General features: G+C 40.7%; 1 protein-coding gene across 9 annotated transcripts in view; it reads left to right on the forward strand.

Annotated features, from left to right (window-relative positions):
• The first annotated feature begins 8,644 nt into the window (after positions 1-8,644).
• C2CD5 (C2 calcium dependent domain containing 5) overlaps positions 8,645-22,000 on the forward strand; it is a 99,989-nt gene continuing 86,633 nt past the window's right edge. For 7 of the 9 annotated variants that reach the window (XM_070754353.1, XM_070754357.1, XM_070754361.1 and 4 more), the window contains exons 1-2: positions 8,665-8,833; positions 19,353-19,439. In XM_070754353.1, the coding sequence (XP_070610454.1) occupies positions 8,744-8,833; positions 19,353-19,439 (177 nt within the window). In that variant the 5' untranslated portion in view covers positions 8,665-8,743. Of the gene's footprint in view, positions 8,834-19,352; positions 19,440-22,000 lie in introns of all 9 variants that reach the window. The other 2 variants (XM_070754359.1, XM_070754356.1) reach the window with 2 other exon arrangements.

Consider the following 22,000-nt stretch of genomic DNA (forward strand, 5'->3'; position numbering starts at 1 on the left):
GTAACATAGGCCAAAACTCACTTAACAACTGTCTCACTTAGCGACAAAAATTTTGAGCTCAACTGTGGTTGTAAAATGAGGGCTATCTGTACTTAGTTAACTTCTATAACAGTGATGGCGAACCTTTTCGGCACCGCGTGCCCAAACCAGAATGCGTGTCCATGCTCATGTGCTAGAAACCCAAAGACCAGCTGCAAATGTTTGTTTTTGTCCCCTGTCCTATTGCTCTCCTATATCTCCTTTACCTTTCTTCTATTCCTATATCTCTTCTTCTATTCTTTCATTGATATGTTCTATTACTATACCTTCTTTACTACTATTTACTACAATGCCGTTTGGCGGGACCCAGGGGAAGAGCCTTCTCTGGGGCGGCCCCGACCCTCTGGAACCAGCTCCCCCCAGAGATTAGAACTGCCCCCACCCTCCTCGCCTTTCGTAAACTCCTTAAAACCCACCTTTGCCGTCAGGCATGGGGGAACTGAAACATCTCCCCCGGGCCTATACAGTTATGTATGGTATGCTTGTATGTATGTTTGCTTTTAATAATGGGGTTTTTAGTGTTTCTTTTAAATTATTAGATTTGTTATATATTGTTTATTATTGCTGTGAGCCACCTCGAGTCTACGGAGAGGGGCGGCATACAAATCTAATGAAATAAAATAAATAAATAAATATTTCTTAAATATATTTTACTATGAGTATCTCCTCTATAACCTTCATCATGTATTTTACTATGTGTATACAGTATATCTATATACACATAGTAAATCTCGAATAGTATATGTCGGAACCCACACCACATCTCAGACATCAACACTCTCGAAAACGTTCAAAGGTACTTCACCAGAAGAGCCCTTCACTCCTCCACTCGTAACAGAATACCTTACGAAAATAGACTAACTATCCTGGATCTTGAAAGCTTAGAACTACGCCGCCTAAAACACGATTTAAGTATTGCCCACAAGATCATATGCTGCAACGTCCTTCCGGTCAATGACTACTTCAGCTTCAACAGCAACAACACAAGAGCACGCAACCGCTCCAAACTTGACTGTAAAAATATGACTTTAACAATCGAGTTGTCGAAGCGTGGAACTCATTGCCAGACTCAGTGGTGTCAGCCCCCAACCCCAAACATTTCTCCCTAAGACTCTCCACGATTGACCTCTCCAAGTTCCTAAGAGGCCAGTAAGGGGCGTACATAAGTGCACTGATGTGCCTATCGTCCCCTGTCCAATCTTCTTTCCTTATCTCATATCTCATACATTTTCTCTCCTTTCCTCCAACCTCTCTTCTTTCTTACTTTCTATCATTATATATATTACTGTACTTAATGTCTATTCTCCTTCAAATGTATTGTATATTGAACAAAGAATAAAAAAAAAATAAAAAATAAAAAATAAGTGCACCAGTGTGCCTTCCGTCCCCTGTCCAATTGTCTCTCCTTATCTCATTTATCTTTTCTTCCTTTCAAATGTGTTCATCTATACTTTTATATCTTATCTTCTAGTCTTTTCTTTACTTATATTATTACATATCTTTCTCTTCAATGTGTATTATGTATTGGACAAAATAAATAAATAAATAAAAGAAAAAATATATACCCGCTAAAACCCTCATTGTGTATTGGACAAAATAAATAAATAAATAAGAAGTAAGACGAGACGTCTACCATGTTGAAGGACGGACGTCAAGAATGGAATTTAGGTGGCTCACGAAGGCGGCCTGAGCTAGAAAATTCAAACAAAAGGGGGGGGGGAGAGGGGGGGGAGCTGAGGAAAAGCTGCTTAAAGAATTCTTGCTTTTATCCCTTCCAGCCAAAGAACCCTTCAGTTTTCTCGCGCCCTTGGGACCATACTTGGGAAGGAGGTATGCGCTGGCCTGGGGCCAGAGAGAGGCCCAAGGAAAGGTTTTTCGCCCACCCCCAAGAAAGAAGTGGGAGCATAGCTGGCTCTATCAGCCAGAAAAGGAGCTGCCTCTCCATTGCTTCTTTCTTCTCCCGCAGTTCTTTTCACATTTTTGTTGCATGGGCCCTGCAGGCAAAGCCTGCCTTATCTTCCTATAGTACTTTGAAAACACCAAACTGCATTATCAGTTAAATTAGCAACAACAATAAGTAATAAAAACTGCTTTGAGAGGGATTTCGCCTACTTGGGGCAGGAACTTCAATCCCCCAAAAAACCAAGGAAAGCATGTTGGAATCCACCGGGTAATCTACTAGTTATCTGCAGCAATAAAATAACTCTTTTTGTGCCCTAAATTATGCTACTGAAATAAAGAACTCTTTTAAGATGTATTTGGGGGTGGGGTAGATTCCATTTGTGCACAAAAGTGGGGATAGAGAGTCCTTCAGAGCAGTGTTTCCCAACCTTGGCCACTTGAAGATATCTGGACTTCAGTTCCCAGAATTCCCCAGCCAAGTGGCCAAGGTTGGGAAACACTGCTTCAAAGTATCTAGGATAGTGCTTTAAGTTTTATTACTTAATTTTAGCAGTTTGTGCAACTCTGTCTTGAGTTTGTCATGTGTTACAACAGCAGCGCACATCTAATGCTTTCTTTGCACTGTGCTGAATCACAAGAAAAGATAGATAGTCTTTTGTTTCCATCCACGGAACCCGGGGGGGGGGGGGCAATTTGGTGTTTTTCTCTATACTTGTTCTTTTAATTTCTGTTTGCTCTTCTGAGCCTAAAAGGAGGAAAACCTTTTATCTCCTTTGCCTCTTATACCGCCTGCTTGCCCCTGTTTACCATATCTCCAAAATAACCCTTTGAGTAATATGGATGTTACCGTAAACTAAGATTATCATAGGAATGTTCGGCTGGCTAGCAATGTGAAACTATGTCCTGACAGTACAAGTCTGTTTATTCAACATACGTAATATTAGAATTAGCACATTTACTTGGGGGGGGGGGGGGAGGAGAGAGAGGACAGGGGAAGGAGAGAGAGATAGAGAGAGGACAGGGGAAGGAGAGAGAGAGAGAGACAGAAAAAAGAAAGAAAGAAAAAAGGAAGAAAACATGAAATATAATAACTAAAATTACACTATCTGCAGCCTATAAGGAATTTTTTTTAATAAATTATTTTATAGATGGCATCTCTCTCCATCAAGAATTGCAAAAATGTCCCCAAGATCCATACCAACATGTTGGAAATGTAATAAAGAGATCGGATCTTATTATCACATGTGGTGGACGTGTTCTAAAGCAGTGTTTCCCAACCTTGGCAACTTGGAGATATCTGGACTTCAACTCCCAGAATTCCCCAGCCAGCAAATGCTGGCTGGGGAATTCTGGGAGTTGAAGTCCAGTTATCTTCAAGTTGCCACGGTTGGGAAACACTGTTCTAAAGTAAAACTGATGTGGAAGACTGTACAGATGTGGTTGACAGAAATCACAGAAACAGAAATAGAATTTACCCCTGAAGGCTTCCTACTTGGAATTTGGAACAAAAAATACCCAAGACATACATTATATTTAATCACACACATAATCACCGCAACTAGAATAGTTCATGCCCAGATCTGGAAAAATAAAAACATACTTTCAGAAGGTCAAATTATAGAAAAAGGATACAGATGTGCAGAAATGGACGAGACGACAAGGGACATTAAGGGAACAAAAGATAATGAAACCGCTAAAATATGGGAGAAATGGCACAAGTGGATTCAAAAACGATATCGGACAGAATGACAGTTAATTTCAGACTAAAGGTTTACCAAAATATCTGATAATTTTCTCTTCAATTGGCTTATTGTAAATATATGTATACACTCACAACTTTTGCTATCTTAATATATTTCTTTTTGGATCAAAGTAAGTTTCTCATTTTCCTGTTATTTTGTTTTCATTATAGAAGTAAAGACAAAATGTAATTGTATACTAAAAACGGGCAATGATCTGTAAATAGATGTTTTCTGTTTTAAATGTATAAAAAACAATAAATAAAACTTTAAAAAAGAAAAAAGGAAGGAAGGAAGGAAGGAAAGAGAAAGGAAAGAAAGAAAGAAAGAGGAACTCATACTGCATAGCACCCACATTTAATTCTTTTCCCCAAAACAGTGACAATTGTTCAGGCAGTTTTATAATCTCTCAAGTCAGTTACGATATTTGATCTCTGCACTAACATAATCTTTTCTGCTTTTGTTCTCTTTGATTATTATGTTCCATACTATATTTAATTATTGAAATGGGCTTTTTGTGCCAGAATCTGGCCAACTTAAGTTCGATACTAAATTGGCCCTAAGAATTCAAGTTGGTTGAATTTAAGACCGTATTTGGGGGGGTCTAACAAATCTAGGTTCTGACACCACCACCACCAGCCTCCAGCCATCGCTGCCTGCTCTTATCCCACATGTACTTTTTATGGATTTTATAAGCCACCCACAGTCTATATTAAATAGAATAAGTTAGATAATTTTAGAGGCCAAAGCCAAGGCTTTGAGTGCCCTGTTGAATTGAATACCAACGTTATTAATCCCAAACAATTTGACTAATTTGGCAATAGGCAGCACTAGGTGTTATCACATAAGAGTGGCAATTGTTTTATGTTTTAAAAAATGAATAGAATAGAATAGAATTTTCATTGGCCAAGTGTGATTGGACACACAAGAAATTTGTCTTGGTGCATATGCTCTGTGTATATAAAAGAAAATATACATTTGTCAAGAATCATAAGGTACAACACTTCATGATAATCTGGGTACAAATAAGCAATCCAATCATATTAGGAACCAGTCAACATAAATCATAAGGATACAAGCAACAAAGTTACAATCATACAATTATTAATGGGAGGTGATGGGCGCTGGGAATGATGAGAAAGATTAATAGTAGTGCAGGCTTAGTAAATAGTTTGACAATGCTCAGGGAATTATTTGGTTAGCAGAGTGATGGTGTTCTGGAAAAATTTTTCTTGTGTCTAGTTGTTCTGGTGTATAGTGCTCTATAGCACTGTTTGAGGGTAGAGGGTGAAACAGTTTGTGTCTAGGATGTGAGGTATCTGTAAATATTTTCACTGCCTTCTTTTTGACTCGTGATTGTATACAGGACCTCAATGGAAGGCAGGTTGGTAGCAATTGTTTTTTTCTGCAGTTCAGACTATCCTCTGAAGTCAGTGTCGATCTTGTTGGGTTGCAGAACTGAACCAGATAGTTATAGAGGTGCAGATGACAGACTCAATGATTCCTCTGTAGAATTGTATCAGCAGCTCCTTGGGCAGTATGAGCTTCCTGAAAGAACATTCTTTGTTGTGCTTTTTTGATGTCATTTTTGATGTTAGGTGCCCATTTTAGTGCTGTCTGTTAACTAACTCTTTTAGCAAAGTAGGAAAAGACCTAACAGAATTCTAAAATAGGCCACTCTTTCCTGTCCCTCTACTGCAGAGGTTTCTGATTTTTTAAATGCGTGGGTGTGAATGAAAGCATTATATTTGCTTGAGAATTTGGGGGCTACTAATCCAAAACTGAAATCCTGCATAATCTTACTTGGAATTAAATCCCACTGAATTTAGCACAACCTATGTTTCAATACACGTAAGTAGGATTTGGATGAAAATATTACAGATAATCTATATATATAAAAGCCAAATACCACTCACTCATCACGATATCTCCAGAATTGTAAAGCTTACTAACTGGCACGTATGTTCCTCTTGGCTTCTAGATGCTCGCTAAGAAAGGGTTTTACAAAATGACCATCAGATCGTATTTCTTATACAGTATTATATTAATTAACATGCTCTGAAGCTAAGGAGTTAAGACGTTTTACTCCTCCCCCCCCCCCCCGAAAATAACTCTTCCAACTGCCAGTTGCCTTATATTAACACACCCTTTGCTCAACTGGGTATGGGCATGGCCAGCCCGTGGGCTGGGACATTCTACTCCCCCTCCCCACCTGAAAAGAACTCTGTTCCAACTGCCAGCTGCCTTATATTAACACACTCATCGTCCCGATCACCCATCTCCTCCCATTTATGACTCTATCACTGTAAATTTTCACTTTTATCTTTACGATTAATACTAATATTTTTCTGCTTGCTTGTTTGTACCCTATGACAATCATTAAGTGTTGTACCTCATGGTTTTTGACAAATGTATTTTTCTTTTTTGTACACTGAGAGCATATTATTATTATTATTATTATTATTATTTATTCGATTTGTATGCCGCCCCTCTCCGAAGACCAAAGACAAATTCCTTGTGTGTCCAATCCCACTTGGCCAATAAAGAATTCTATTTTATTCTATTCTGCCTGTTTAATCTTTCAATTATAATAATAATAATTTTAATTAATAAAAATTTAAAAAACAAAGGCCTTTTACTCAATTTCATACATTTTTAAAATATATTTAATTAAAAATTAATTTTAAGCCTTTTAATCCCAATCTTTAATCTTCTAAATCTGTTGGGGTTTTTTAGATTTTGTAGCCCGGCTGCCCAGAAGCACGCTTTTCCATTGAAATGGAAAAGAAAAAGATGAATGAAAAGAAAACCAACCCTTTTGTGTCGTTGGACACAAATTTGCAGTGGGAAGCAGAAAACCTCACAATATTTCAGGCGTTTCCTAACAGGGGAAATAAAATTTATAAGCCTCAAGGAATGGGTGGCTTATAAATTTAATAAATTTATTTATTTGTCAAACTAGTATTATAGTAAATATTAACATAAGTAGAACGTAGTGATAGAAAGGATAATAAGACAGTGGGACAGGGATGGTAGGCACAAAGGTGCGCTTATGCACGCCCCTTACAGACCTCTTAGAAAAGGGTGAGGTAAATTGTAGATAATGTAAGATTGAAGATTTTGGGGTTGGGGGGAGCAACAAGAGTCAGGTAATGAATTCCAGGCGTTGACCACTCTATTGCTAAAATTGTATTTTATGCAGTCAAATTTGGAGCGATTTACATTTAGTTTGTATATACGTGCTCTTGTGTTGTTGTTAAAGGTGAAGAAACCACTATCAGGGAGTACATTATGATGTATGATCAACAGTTAAATCATGAATTAAATTATGAACAACAGTTAAATCAGTTCGGTGGCGACATAGTTGTAAATTTTCTATATGTAGTATTTGAAGTCTGGAGGAATAAGGTAGTTTGTTTTGAGGAGTGAAGGACTCTTCTTGTGAAGTATTTCTGGACTCTTTCAATTGTGTCAATGCCTGTTAGGCAAAGCCGCCCCGAGTCTTTGGAGAAGGACGGCATATAAATCTAATAAATAATAATAATAGTAATAGTAATAATAGTAATAATAATAATAACAACAACAATAACAACAACAATAATGTGGGTTCCATACAGGTGAGCTGTATTCGAGTATTGGTCTGACAAATGTTTTGTAAGCTCTGGTTAGCAGTTCAGTGTTTCTGGAGAAAAAGCTATGTAAGATTAGGTTTGTAACTAAAATTAAATTAAAATAAATTAAATTAAAATGCATGTATAAGCCGCATAGAGCCGGGGTGGTGCAGCACGTAGAGTGCTGTACTGCAGGCCACTGTAGCTCTCTAGGTCAGCGATTCAAATCTCATCACCTGCTCAAGATTGACTCAGCCTTCCATCTTTCCAAGGTGGGTAAAATGAAGACCCAGATTGTGGGGGCAATACACTGGCTCTCTTAAAAAGTGCTATTGCTAACATGTTGTAAGCCGCCCTGAGTCTAAGGAGAAGGGCCGCATAAAAATCGAATACAAGTGCACTAGAGTGCCTTCCGTCCCCTGTCCTATTGCTCTCCTATATCTCCTATACCTTTCTTCTATTCCTATATCTCTTCTTCTACTCTTTCATTGATATGTTCTATTCCTATACCTTCTTTTCTATTATTTCTTAGATATATTTTACTACGAGTATCTCCTCTATAACCTTCATCATGTATTTTACTACCGTATGTGTATATAGATATATTCCCACTAAAACCCTCATTGTGTATTGGACAAAATAAATAAATAAATAAATAAGCGCCCCATTGCGCCTATCGTCCCTCTCGTGCTACCCTATTGTCCTAATTACCTATACCTACTTTGCTTACGTTCGTGTTTATACCAATATCTGCTATTTGGTATGTTTTGACAAATAAATAAAATAAATACGTGCCACGAAATAACGGCCTCGAAGTTAATCCGAGGCAACGATCACTCTAGGTTCTTCCACGCAGCCTGGTAACCTAGGCAACCCCAAAGTTTCCCCGATCGACAACCCCGGTACTCGATTACCAGGCCTTTCTCTTAATTCCTCTCACCGTTCCCTTCTCTGGTTTGGATAACGGTTTGAAGGAGGGGAGGGCCTTTACTCGGTCGATTCTGAGCCGCAAGCTACTGAACAAAACTTGTTCGGAAGTTGAATGTGAAAAAACCGTATATATATTAGACATATATATAAATATATATACTGTGTATATGTTAAATCAAATTACTGGAATGACGCAGCGTGCTAGCAAAGGAACCCGAGGCGAGGCCACTGCGCACGCGCAGGAGGGACTCAGCGGGCCGCGAGTCGAGTGAGCAGGGGAAAAGAAAAAAAAAAGGACGTTAGTCTGGAGTGCGCACGCGCAGTCTTAAGAGTCGAAAGCGAGAAGGAAGCTTTCTCCCCCCACCCGGCGGGCCGTCGGCGTCCCCCTGCGCGCGCGCGCATGCGCCCCGGAAGCCTTGACCCGGGTGCTTTCCTCCTGCCCGCTTCTATGGAAGAAGCCCGTCGCCCGTTTGCTCTGCGGCCGCCGTCGGGGAAAGAGGCGAGAGGCGGAGCGCCAGGAAAATGCCGGGAAAGCTGAAGGTCAAGATCGTGGCGGGGCGGCACCTGCCTGTCATGGACCGAGCCAGTGACTTGACGGACGCCTTCGTGGAGGTCTGACGGGGAGGGGCTTTTCTGCACGGCGACGTTCCGCAGCGCTCCCCCCCTCCTTCATTTGCATGTTTTTGCATAACGCCCGCGAAACTTGTCCTAGGGATGCCCAGGGTCCTCCTGCCTTCTCCCCTCCACGGCAGCCTATTCAAGGCAGAGTTGGGCGGGCTTCACCTCCAGCAGTTCCCCCTCCTTTTTAGATGCCCCCACGGAGGTAGATCCCGAGCAGGGGGTCTTTGCGGGTGGGGGATCCATCCTTGAAATTGAGATCATCAATTTCTCATTGCTTGTTTGACTCCTATAATCATTAAGTGTTGTGCCTCCTGATTCTTGACAAACCTATCTTTTCTTTTTATATACAGAGCATGTGCACCAAAGACAAATTTCTAGTGTGTCCAATCACACTTGGCCAATAAAGAATTATATTCTATTCTACTCTATTCTATTCTATTCAAATTGCTAAATTGTGCCGGGTTTGGGATTTATTTATTTATTTATTGTCTGTCTGTCTGTCAGTCTATCTCTATCTATCTATCTATCTATCTATCTATCTATCTATCTATCTATCTATCTATCATCTATCTACCTACCTACCTACCTACCTATTATATATCTAAGATTTCCCCTCCAGCAAGATTTGGGATTTATTGTCTGTCTGTCTTATCTATCTTATCTATCTATCTATCTATCTATCCTATCTCTATCTCTCTATCTATCTCTCTATCTATCTATCAATCATGGGGCCCATGGTTAATTGACACTGGCCAGAATGAGATTGTATGACTGTATGAATTGGGTTTTAAATTGTTTTGATATTGTTCTTAGTTGTTGTTTCTCCCCTATAGTTTAAATAGCTAAAATCTCCAGGAATGTGGCAAGTAAGATGGGATTTCATGACACTTGGGGGGGGGAAATCTTGTGATGATACTTCCAATACTTTATAAAATACAGCAATTGCCTTTGAATAGTTTTTGGGTTCTTTGGCTGGACGTCATTCCTTTTACCGCTATCTTTCTCCAGTGAAATACCTTGCGTGACATGGCCAAAATAAGGGAGACGGTTTTGTGATTTGGCTTTCCAATGACATGTCAGTTGTTACAAACTCCAGTACTTGCTTGTTAATAAATAATAATAATAATAATAATAATAATAACAACAGCAACAACAAGAACAGAGTTGGAAGGGACCTTAGAGGTCTTCTATTCCAACCCCCTGCTTAGACAGGAAACCCTACACTAATTCAGACAGATGGTTATCCAACATAGTCACCTTTGCTGTCCAAGAAAAATGTAAGAGCCTCCTGCAGCACCATAGCTCAAATGAGTTGATTTTTTTTGTTCCTGCTTTTTTAAAGTCAAACTTTCACAACCATAAGTATCTACGGGAAACACAATTAAAGCAGACTAACCTACATATGGTTTCCAGGCCGATGTCCTTGCTTTTCCATATTTGTTTCTTATGCTAGAAGCTCCTTATATTTCTCCTATGCTATTCTTTTGTTTTGTACCTTATTTCTCCAAATTACATTGTTTACTATTGCAAGAGATGGAACCTAGAGTGACAGATGCAATACTGTAATCCTCCTGGGGTTGAGTGACCTTGATTCAACCACCTGGATCAATTTTTAGGGTGTTTTCATGACCTTAAATGCCATCTTGAATCAGAAGATTACACAGCTGAGATAAATCATGTTATAGCTGACTACCCTTAGACAGTGGAGATAGACAGCTAGTCCTTGACTTACAACCATTGTTGGTATCAGAATTTCTATTTCTAAGCAAGATAGAAACATAGAAGTCTGACGGCAGAAAAAGACCTCATGGTCCATCTAGTCTGCCCTTATACTATTTTCTGTATTTTATCTTAGGGTGGATCTATGTTTATCCCAGGCATGTTTAAATTCAGTGACTGTGGATTTACCAACCACGTCTGCTGGAAGTTTGTTCCAATGATCTACTACTCTTTCAGTAAAATAATATTTTCTCATGTTGCTTTTGATCTTTCCCCCAACTAACTTCAGATTGTGTCCCCTTGTTCGTGTGTTCACTTTCCTATTAAAAACACTTCCCTCCTGGACCTTATTTAACCCTTTAACATATTTAAATGTTTCGATCATGTCCCCCCTTTTCCTTCTGTCCTCCAGACTATACAGATTGAGTTCATTAACTCTTTCCTGATACGTTTTATGCTTAAGACCTTCCACCATTCTTGTAGCCCATCTACAAGATGGTGGTTAAATGAGTTGTGCCAATTTGTTTTTTAGCTTTTTGCCATAGCGGTTGTGGTAATTGTTAACTTCTCAAGCATTGCAAGGCTGTTACATTTCCATTTCATATGGTTGATGTGTTAATAAAAAGGTAAGGAATCATGCAGTATTTTCAGGCATGTGTCTTATTTGAAAGTTATTTTGATGCACACGTTACATAAGAAGCAGGAATTTCGAGAGGGATTATTATCTATGGTGCTGCTTTGAAAAAAAAAATTCAATTCAGTGGTATGACTTGGGATAGCCAAAAATCTGTAAGTGGGTTTACTCAGATGTCTGCATAGGTTATAATTGTCATTCCTTTCATGGGCTAGGAATCACGGGAATTGTAGTAGCAATATGAAAAAGTAAAGGTTTTGGCAAGCTGATTTAAATTTGGGGATTATGGTATCTTTGAGATAATGACCTGTGCCGGTAACAGAAATGTCTATTAAGAATTCACAGCTAGAGGTAAATCAGAAAGAAATTCAAAAGATTAAAGAGTTTGTGACATTGCTGTAGGATGTATTTGGCAGCAATTAAAGAATTGAGTTTAAATAGTTACAAAATTTCTGGCATCAAGAATGTCACTAATATTTATTGATGTTGGGATGGAATGAAGTGAAGCAATTAACTTGGAGACTGTTTAAAGATTCGTGTGGCAGAAGGCGGTCCCAGAGATATTCTGGTCCGATGCCATGAAGGGCTTTATAGGTCATAACCAACACTTTGAAATGTGACCGGAAACTGATCGGCAACCAATGCAGACCATTTGGGTTCTTTTACCCTTGGTGCCTGCACAGAACGCTTTGCGCATGCACAGAGGGTAAAAGAACCCAAATGGCGGTGTCCAGGCGGGTGGGTGGAGCCTCGCGCTGCCTTTGAGACCGATTCTCCGATGACCATCAGACATGATTGAACTGGGATCATTTCGCTCCTGCTCTGGTGCTCTGACCCATTTTGGATGATACCATAAACTTTCCCCGAAACTTTGTTCAGAATGACTGGATTAGGGTCATATTCGGACAGCGCTAGTATGTCAGCTGAGCTATTTGTTCTTTATCAGAGATAACCAAGCTGCCCTTGCTTTGTCAACTTTTGACACATTTTTTTGAGCAAATATATTTTGTAACAGTGTATTTGGACGTGCCTTGAAGCCAAGATTGCCCAACTTTGGCCACATTAAGACTTGTGGACTTCAACTTCCAGAATTCCCCAGCCAGCCATTTGAAGTCCATAGGTCTTTAAAGTGGCCAAGGTTGGACAACCCTGCATTTAAGACCAACCTGATTAATAGGATCACATGTGTTGTCCAATCCTTCTTGCTCTTTAACCAAGTTCAGTTATTTATATAGGAGCATGCAGGTCATCAGATCAGCCAACGTTTCCAGAATCGGAAATAAGAATACATTTTACTTTTGAATGACATTCAGGACTGACCGTCATTGTAAACATCAGCCTGTTTTAAGTTGATAGAAAGCAGTGGTGCTTAGTGACCTGGGCAAAGAGAGGGTTAAAAGAAAGATTTAAGAGAACCACCTGTTGCGACCAGAGGGTGTCATCTACGTGAACTCGGAGTCCTCTTGGGTCAGTATATCTCACCTTCTTACGGTTTCAAAATTAAATCTAGTCCAAAATCAGCCAGTGAATTATAATACTGCCTTTGAACCCTTTCATCCTGCAAAATGGCATTTGAACTCCGAAACCTATCACAGATATATTCATCAGGCTCTAAACAAAAGAAAAGCAAAACAGTTCCCATGTTTCAGACTGTGTAATGAGAGATTGTAGGAGGCTGGTGAGATGTCTTGTGCTTTCACAAATGATCATCTTACTTCAGATTTTCCTGTACAGTGGTACCTCTACTTCCGAACTTAATTCATTCCGTGACCAGGTTCTTAAATAGAAAAGTTTGTAAGAAGAAGCAATTTTTCCCATAGGAATCAATTTAAAAGTAAATAATGTGTGCGATTGGGGAAACCACAGGGAGGGTGGTTTCTTCCAGGAGATTCCCAGAGAGGCCCACGGAGGCTTCTCACTGCCTTTTCTGGCTCTGTTTCCTCCCAGGAGATTCCTTGAGAGACCCCACGGAGGCTTTTCACTGCCTTTTCTGGCCCTGTTTCCTCCCAGGAGATTCCTAGAGAGGCCCCACAGAGGCTTCTCACTGCCTTTTCCAGCCCTGTTTCCTCCCAGGAGATTCCTAGAGAGACCCCACGGAGTCTTCTCACTGCCTTTTCTGGCCCTGTTTCCTCCCAGGAGATTCCAGAGAGGCCCCACAGAGGCTTCTCACTGCCTTTTCCAGTTACAGTTTCGGAGGCTCGGGTTTGTAAGTATTTTCTACTTACAAACCCGAGCCTTGAGAAGAGGCAAAAAAAATCTTGAACACCCGGCTCTTATCTAGAAAGGTTCGTAAGTAGAGGCGTTCTTAGGTAGAGGTACCACTCACTGTATTTTGCTCTGTAGTACTGTAAGCAGTTACAGGAAGTCCTCAACTTTATGACCCCAATTGAACCCAACATTTCTGCATAAGTGTCACATTTGTAAAAAGTTCGTTTCAACCCTGTTTTAAGATCATTCTTGTCACCTTTGTTAAGTGAATCACTGTAGTTGTTAAGTTAACCACACAATGGTTAAGCAAATCTGGCTTTTCCATTGACTTTTTGTGTCAGAAGCGCGCAAAAGAGGAATCACATGATCCTAGGACATTGCAGCCATCATGAATATGAGTCATTTGCCAAGCATCTGAATTTTGATCATGTGACCATGGGGAAGGTGTGAAAACCAGCCATATGTCACCTAAGTGCCGTTGTAACTTTGAACGGTCACTAAATGATCCGTTGTAAGTTGAGGACCACCTGTGCTTGGATTCAGAACAGTGAACAGATTTTGGTTGCACAATATGTGCGCCCATAGGCACAGCAGTATGCCTGTTCTTTCAATAGTTTACTCAAAACTTCCACGTCACGAATTCAGTCCTTTTCTTATAGGAGAGAGCAATAGGACAGGGGACGGAAGGCACTCTAGTGCACTTGTACTCTCCCCTTACTGACCTCTTAGGAATCTGGATAGGTCAACCGTAGATAATCTAAGGGTAAAGTGTTGGGGGTTTGGGGATGACAATACGGAGTCCGGTAATGAGTTCCACGTTTCGACATTTCGGTTACTGAAGTCATATTTTTTACAGTCAAGTTTGGAGTGGTTAATATTAAGTTTAAATCTGTTGTGTGCTCTTGTGTTGTTGTGGTTGAAGCTGAAGTAGTTGCCGACAGGCAGGACATTGCAGCATATGATCTTGTGGGCAATACTTAGATCTTGTTTAAGGTGTCTTAGTTCTAGGCTTTCTAGGCCCAGGATTGAAAGTCTAGTCTTGTAGAGTATTCTATTTCAAGTGGAGGAGTGAAGGGCTCTTCTGGTGAAGTATCTTTGGACATTTTCAAGGGTGTTAATCTCTGAGATGCGATATGGGTTCCAAACAGATGAGCTGTATTCGAGGATGGGTCTGGCAAAAGTTTTGTAAGCTCTGGTAAGTAGTGTGAGATTGCCAGAGCAGAAGCTACGTAGGATTAGGTTTACAACTCTTGAAGCCTTCTTGGCTATGTTGTTGCAGTGGGCTTTGACACTTAAATCTTTTGTTATTAGTATACCGAGGTCTTTAACCGAGTGGGGATTATCTGTGATAATTTGATTATTCAGTTCATATTTGGAGTTCAGATTCTTCTTCCCAATGTGTAGGACAGAGCATTTGCTAGTTGAGATTTGGAGTTGTACCCATTCTCTACTTTTCACTATATCATGTTATATAAGTAATCTTTCCTCGTACCTAAAACAGTTTGTCATTGTTTGCCTCCTTTGTAAACACAATCCTCTCCCACTTCATTGTCTTCCTATGAGACACTGGTATTAGGCTGAATGTAGAGCTTTTGTTGAACTTACAAAATCAAGAATTAGCAAATCTCCAAGTTAGGCAATGTGGCAACACACACAAAAAAGTATGTATACATAACAATGTGTTTGACATTCTTAAGAGTCCCTGATCTTGTTTATTAAGCCAGAATATCATTTGTTTGAATTTGGCTTCAAGTATGTTGTGAAGGCCAGTGATTTATGATTTCAAAACCATATTTTATTGCTTAGCCTTTTATGTCAAACTCTCAGATTTTTTATTTTTTCGGTTTTCCTTTTGTGGGTAAAGTGCTACTCTGTTAAAAATGTAACATTCCCTGGTAATAGCCTCGATTTAATTTTTAAACTAAGGATCTGCAACTTAGATTTCATAATTTATTCAAAGAAACCCAGGCTGATCAACTTAACTGTATTTTTTTTCTTTTCAAATTTCATTCCTTCCCGCTCCCACTCATCAACAATTTTTGATCGGACCAATCCAAATTAATGAGGTTTTTTTTCCTGATAGAGCATTATTTATTTATTTATTTATTTATTTATTATTGATTAATTGATTGATTGATTGGATTTGTATGCCGTCCCTCTCCGGAGACTCAGGGCGGCTAACAGCAATAATAAAACAGCATATAATAATAATCCAATACTAAAAACAATTAAAAACCCATTATTATAAAAACCAAACATACAGTAGTCCCTCACCTATCGCTGGTGTTACGTTCCAGACCTGGCTGCGATAGGTGAAATCCGCGATGTGGAATTTATCGACTGATAGTACTTATTTAAGTATTTATATTGTAATTGTTTGGTAGGTTTTCATTGTTTTAAGTGTTTATAAACCCTTCCCACACAGTATTTATTTTAGACACAGTATTTAAATACAGTATTTACAATTTTAGATATATTTTTTTTGAAAAACCTGCCGATCGAGTTCCGTGGGCTGTTTAAATCTGCCAATCGACTTCCTCAGAAACCCGCGAACCAGCGAAGATCCGCGAATGATTTTTCTCATTAATATTTCTTGAAAACCCGCGATGAAGTGAAGCCGCAGTAGGTGAAGCCGATATAGCGAGGGACTACTGTACATACAGACATACCATACATAAAATTGTAAAGGCCTAAGGGGAAAGAGTATCTCAATTCCCCCATGCTTGTCGGCAGAAGTGGGTTTTAAGTAGCTTACGAAAGGCAAGGAGGGTGGGGGCAATTCTAATCTCTGGGGGGAGTTGGTTCCAGAGGGCCGGGGCCGCCACAGAGAAGGCTCTTCCCCTGGGTCCCGCCAAGCGGCATTGTTTAGTTGACGCGACCCGGAGAAGACCCACTCTATGGGACCTAACTGGTCGCTGGGATTCGTGTAGCAGAAGGCGGTCCCTGAGATAATCTGGTCCGGTGCCATGAAGGGCTTTATAGGTCATAACCAACACTTTGAATTGTGACCGGAAACTGATCGGCAACCAATGCAGACTGCGGAGTGTTGGTGTAACATGGGCATATTTGGGAGAGCCCATGATTGCTCTCGCAGCTGCATTCTGCACGATCTGAAGTTTCCGAACACTTTTGTGCATGCGCAGAGCATCCATAAGGACATCCGGGCAGGTGGGCATAGCCTGCCGCTGCTACCGATTCACCTGAATTGGTGTAAACTGGTAGAATACAACCACTGACCGTGATCTTACTTTCCTCCTCTTAGCTTGTCATCTGCTAGTATCTCTGGGATTTGGGAAGCCTTCAATGAAAAACATCATTTGCAGTCTTCTGCAAATATACCTTCTGATTATCCAAAAATGTCACATTTCTTGCTTTGGGATGGCTAAGGATGGCTTAGTGATTTTCCACTTGAACTCTAAACAGTAATTTCTGAGATAGCTAAGGAGTTGTTTCATGCCTTAGTGGATTTTCCATCTGAATTCTTACAGTAATTTGTTGACAAGCTTTTTTTAAAACCTTTGCTCTGTCCTGGAATTTGTATGGTTCTGAACTTTACTTGATTCACTTATTATATTGACCAGATCTTAAGAAGGGCTGCTAGTTAAAAATTAAATGCTGACCTTCCAGGCAGTGTTTACAGGGAGTCTTACCGCCACAATTGTGACCAGCATCTCTGCTGCAAAGCGAGACATTTGTTAAGTGAGTTTTTCCCCATTTTACAACCTTCCTTGCCATAGTTGGTAAATGAATCACTGCCGATGTTAAATTAATAACATGGTGGGTAAGTGAATTTGGTTTCTCCATTGACTTTGCTTGTCAGAAGGTTGGAAAAAGCGATCTCGTGACCTTGAAAGTCAGCGCAATGGTCATAAGTATGAACCAATTGTTAAGCATTTGAATTTTGATCACAGGGTCATGAGGATTATTATTATTATTATTATTATTATTATTATTATTATTATTATTTATTGGATTTGTATGCTGCCCCTCTCCGCAGACTCAGGGCAGCTAACAACAATGATAAAAAAACAGCATTTAACAATCCAATTAATAAAACAACTAAAAACCCTTATAGTAAAACCAAACATACACACAACCGTACCATGCATAACTTGTAATGGCCTAGGGGGAAAGAATATCTTAACTTCCCCATGCTTGGCGATAAAGGTGGGTCTTGAGTAATTTGTGAAAGACAAGGAGGGTGGGGGTCGTTCTAATCTCTGGGGGGAGTTGATTCCAGAGGGTCGGGGCCGCCACAGAGAAGGCTCTTCCCCTGGGGCCCGCCAAACAGGATGCTACAAAGGTTGTAATTTTAGAGGAAATGTATTTTGTTTTGGAGAAATATCTGGTTTGAAGAAAGGGGAATTATTTAATAAGTAAAAAACTTCTTATGTTTTATATGATACTGGTTATTTGGTGATATTATTGGGTTTATTTTTTTCCCCTTTGACTACGCTACTGTAAGAATTTTTCAAATGTTTTTTAAAGGGTATTTTATTAATAGGCATTAACTATTTGTAAAGGGTATTGATTACATTTGAAAATTGATATGGAAACGATTAGGAGAGATTTGAAACATTTCAGCCTATTCAATGTGAGATACTAGAATTCGGAACAGCTTAAATGGGGTCTTAGCTAATAGTATATTTCTATAGCATTAAAAAATTGGGCAGCTATTTTTATTCAGATGTCAAAAGTGAAGGTGGTAGCATTGTATTCTGTAACTTCCTGAAATTGATTTATTGTAAAACAATTTGGTGTTGTCGTTATAATTTTTATTGGACTGTGATTGGAGAGAAAAAAATAAAAAAAATTCTTTGCCTGAGAAAAGGTTGTAACTGTGCAAAACGGTCATATGTCACATTTTTCAATGCCGTTGTAATTTTGAATGGTCACTAAGTTAACTGTTGTAAGTCGAGGACTATCTGTACTTGCTTGTAGCCTATTACCTTAACCCCTAGGCCATTGGTGGCGAACCTTTTTTCCCTTGGGTGCCGAAAGAGCGTGCATGCGCGCTATCGCACATGCGCGAGTGCCCACACCCATAATTCAATGCCTGGGAAGGACAAAAACAGCTCCCCTCGCTCCCTAGAGGCCGGAAACAGCTTGTTTCCCAACTTCTGGTGGGCCCAGTAGGCCCGTTTTTCCCCCTCCCCAGCCTCCAAAGGCTTCCTTGGAGCCGAAGGAGGGTAAAAAGACCCTCCCCCATCCCCCGGAGGCTCACCGGAAACCAAAAACGCCATCCCAGAGCCTCTGCATGAGCCAAAAATCAAGTTGCCGGCACACACATGTACGTTGGAGCTGAGCCATGGCTCCGTGTGCCACCTATTGCACCCATGCCATACCCTGTTTCCCCGAAAATAAGACGTACCCCGAATGTAAGGCATGTCAGAGGTTTTGCAGAATTTGCACAACTTTTGGAGCAAAAATTAATATAAGACAGTGTCTTATTTTCGGGGAAACATGGTAGGTGTGCCATCACTGCCCTAGGCAAACTATACTTAGATAGCTAGAAGCTTACATGAGAAAACAAAACTGTAAGGATACTCCTGCATTGTTGTTATCAACATTGTCTTTAAGGCATTGTTTGTTAAGGCTATTTATTTATTTATTATTTATTTATTAATTGGACTTGTATGCTGCCTCTCTCTGTGGACTCAGGGTTATATATTTTTAAGGAGTAATTTTAATGAAAGACAGAAGAGACTTGAAGGTGGTAAGGTATTCAATAGTTAAGAAATAATTATTGCTTTATTTTGTTGAGTAAACTACACTTATATTAATAATGACTTGGTCCATTCAACTGAATGGGAAAGTGATGTGCCTATTAAGAAATTAGGTTCTTGAAAAGCCTAGCATCGTATTTTTTAAGAAACATTGTACATGGAATAAAATGCAAAGTCAAAAATGATTTGTTTTTAATTTCGCGTATATTTTTATATTTTTCAGGTAAAGTTCGGAAACACTACATTTAAGACAGATGTCTACCCCAAATCTCTCAATCCTCAGTGGAACTCAGAGTGGTTTAAATTTGAGGTAAATAGACCTGGGCATGCACAAGTACATATCCTAATAAATATAACCAGCTTGCACAGAGGCCCTGGGGGGGGGGGGCGTTTTAGGCTTCCAGAGAGCCTCCTGGGGGATGGGGAGGGGGTTTTAACCCTCCACCGGCTCAAGGGAAGCCTTTGGAGCCAGGGAGGGCGAAACACAAGCCTACTGGGCCCACCAGAAGTTGGGAAAGTGTCTGTTTCCGACCTCCAGAGGGCCTCCAGGGGAGTGGGGGAGCTGTTTTTGCCCTCCCCAGGCATTAAATTATAGGTGTGGGCACTCGCACATTCACAATAGTATGCATGCACACTCTTTCGGCACCCAAGGGAAAAAAGGTTCGCCATCACTGGGATAGGCCTTATTTATTTATCTATCTATCTATCTATCTATCTATCTATCTATCTATCTATCTATCTATCTATCTATCTATCAGATTTGTATGCTGCCCCTATCCGCAAACTCGGGGCGGCTCACAGCAACAATAATACAATGTAAACAAATCTAATATTTAAGTTAATTTAAAACCCCAATTTAGAAACCAATCATACTTACTAGCATACCATGCATAAATTTAAGCCTAGGGGGAGGGAAAGTATCAATTCCCCCATGCCTGACGACAGAGGTGGGTTTTTAGGAGCTTATGAAAGGCTAGGAGGGTGGGGGCAACTCTGAGGGTGGGGGCAACTCTGATATCTGGGGGGGTTGGTTCCAAAGGGTCGGGGCCGCCACAGAGAAGGCTCTTCCCCTGGGTCCGGCCAAACGACATTGTTTAGTTGACGGGACCCGGAGAAGGCCCATTCTGTGGGACCTAACTGGTCGCTGGGATTCGTGCGGCCTTTCCCTCCTGCCCACCTTCCCTTACCCTTAGTTGGCACCATAATTAGTTTAGTTGTTTTAGTATTGGATTTACATGCTGTTTTTTGTTACTGTTGTTAGCCGCCCCGAGTCTACGGAGAGGGGCGGCATACAAATCCAATAGATAGATAGATAGATAGATAGATAGATAGATAGATAGATAGATAGATAGATAGATAGATAGATAGATAGATAGATAGATAGATGGAGATAGAAAGAGTGAACAGCATTGGAAATCCAGTGGACAGGATACCACACAGAGATCATATAGAGACGAGGAGAGAAGGGTGAGGTGATACCATCCTTGGCCTCATCTTCTTGAAAGGACTTTTCCAGATGTTGCCTCTGCCAAACTCTGGGAGAACCAGATGTTGTGTGGTTTGGTTTTACCAGCGTGGAGTTTGCCTGGAATGATTGGGCAGAACCTATTTTTTTCTTTGGGTTTTGAAGCGAAACCACTTTCTGCTGTCCATGCGTGCCTCCAAATGTTTTATATCTTAATTTGGAAATATCACAGAGTTTGGTAAAGAAAAACATACAGGAAATGTGTGAGAGGTTAAAAAAAAAATCACATTTGGGAAGGAAAAGGAACAGGATGGGGAGGGATATAAACGAGTGGGAATATATTGAAAGTTAACTTTTCATCTTTGAAAATCCCACCCAGATGCTTTTTGTAGAAATTGTTATCTGGTGGAAAAATGGGGCATGACATAGAGTAGTTTGCAATGATTTGGTTCAGCAGTGAGCCTACCTATTGGGGTGGACTAGTGTTGCTCCCAAACCTCAGAAGAGCAAAAGGTTGTGGGAAGATTAATTTAGAGTTATGTGAAGAAGCCAAGGGTTAATCATATCCTTCCCCTAAACCTCCAGGTTTACGGATATGATTATAAGAAGTGATCAGATGCATTTACTTCTGTTTTCAGCTTGCCAGTAGCTGAAGGCTGTTTGGGCCTGAATGGGTGTCAACAAACTCAAACTCAACCCAGACAAGACGGAGTGGCTGTGGGTCTTGCCTCCCAAGGACAATTCCATCTGTCCCTCCATTACCCTGGGGGGGGGGGGAACTACTGACCCCCTCAGAGAGGGTTCGCAACTTGGGCGTCCTCCTCGATCCACAGCTGACATTGGAACATCATCTTTCGGCTGTGGCGAGGAGGGCGTTTGCCCAGGTTCGCCTGGTGCACCAGTTGCGGCCCTATCTGGACAGGGAGTCACTGCTCACAGTCACTCATGCCCTCATCACCTCGAGGTTCGATTACTGCAACGCTCTCTACATGGGGCTACCTTTGAAGAGTGTTCGGAAACTTCAGATCGTGCAGAACGCAGCCGCGAGAGCCATCGTGGGACTTCCAAGATTCGCCCACGTTTCTTCAACACTCCGTGGCCTGCATTGGCTGCCGATCAGTTTCCGGTCACAATTCAAAGTGTTGGTTATGACCTTTAAAGCCCTACATGGCAATGGACCAGATTACCTCCGGAACCGCCTGCTACCGCACGAATCCCAGCGACCAATAAGGTCCCACAGAGTTGGCCTTCTCCGGGTTCCGTCAACTAAACAATGTCGTTTGGCGGGCCCCAGGGGAAGAGCCTTCTCTGTGGCAGCCCCGGCCCTCTGGAACCAACTCCCCCCGGAGATTAGAACTGCCTCCACCCTCCCTGTCTTTCGTAAACTACTCAGAACTCATTTATAC

Source organism: Erythrolamprus reginae, chromosome 6 (genome assembly GCF_031021105.1).
Source record: "Erythrolamprus reginae isolate rEryReg1 chromosome 6, rEryReg1.hap1, whole genome shotgun sequence".
Classification (NCBI taxonomy): Eukaryota; Metazoa; Chordata; class Lepidosauria; order Squamata; family Dipsadidae; genus Erythrolamprus; species Erythrolamprus reginae.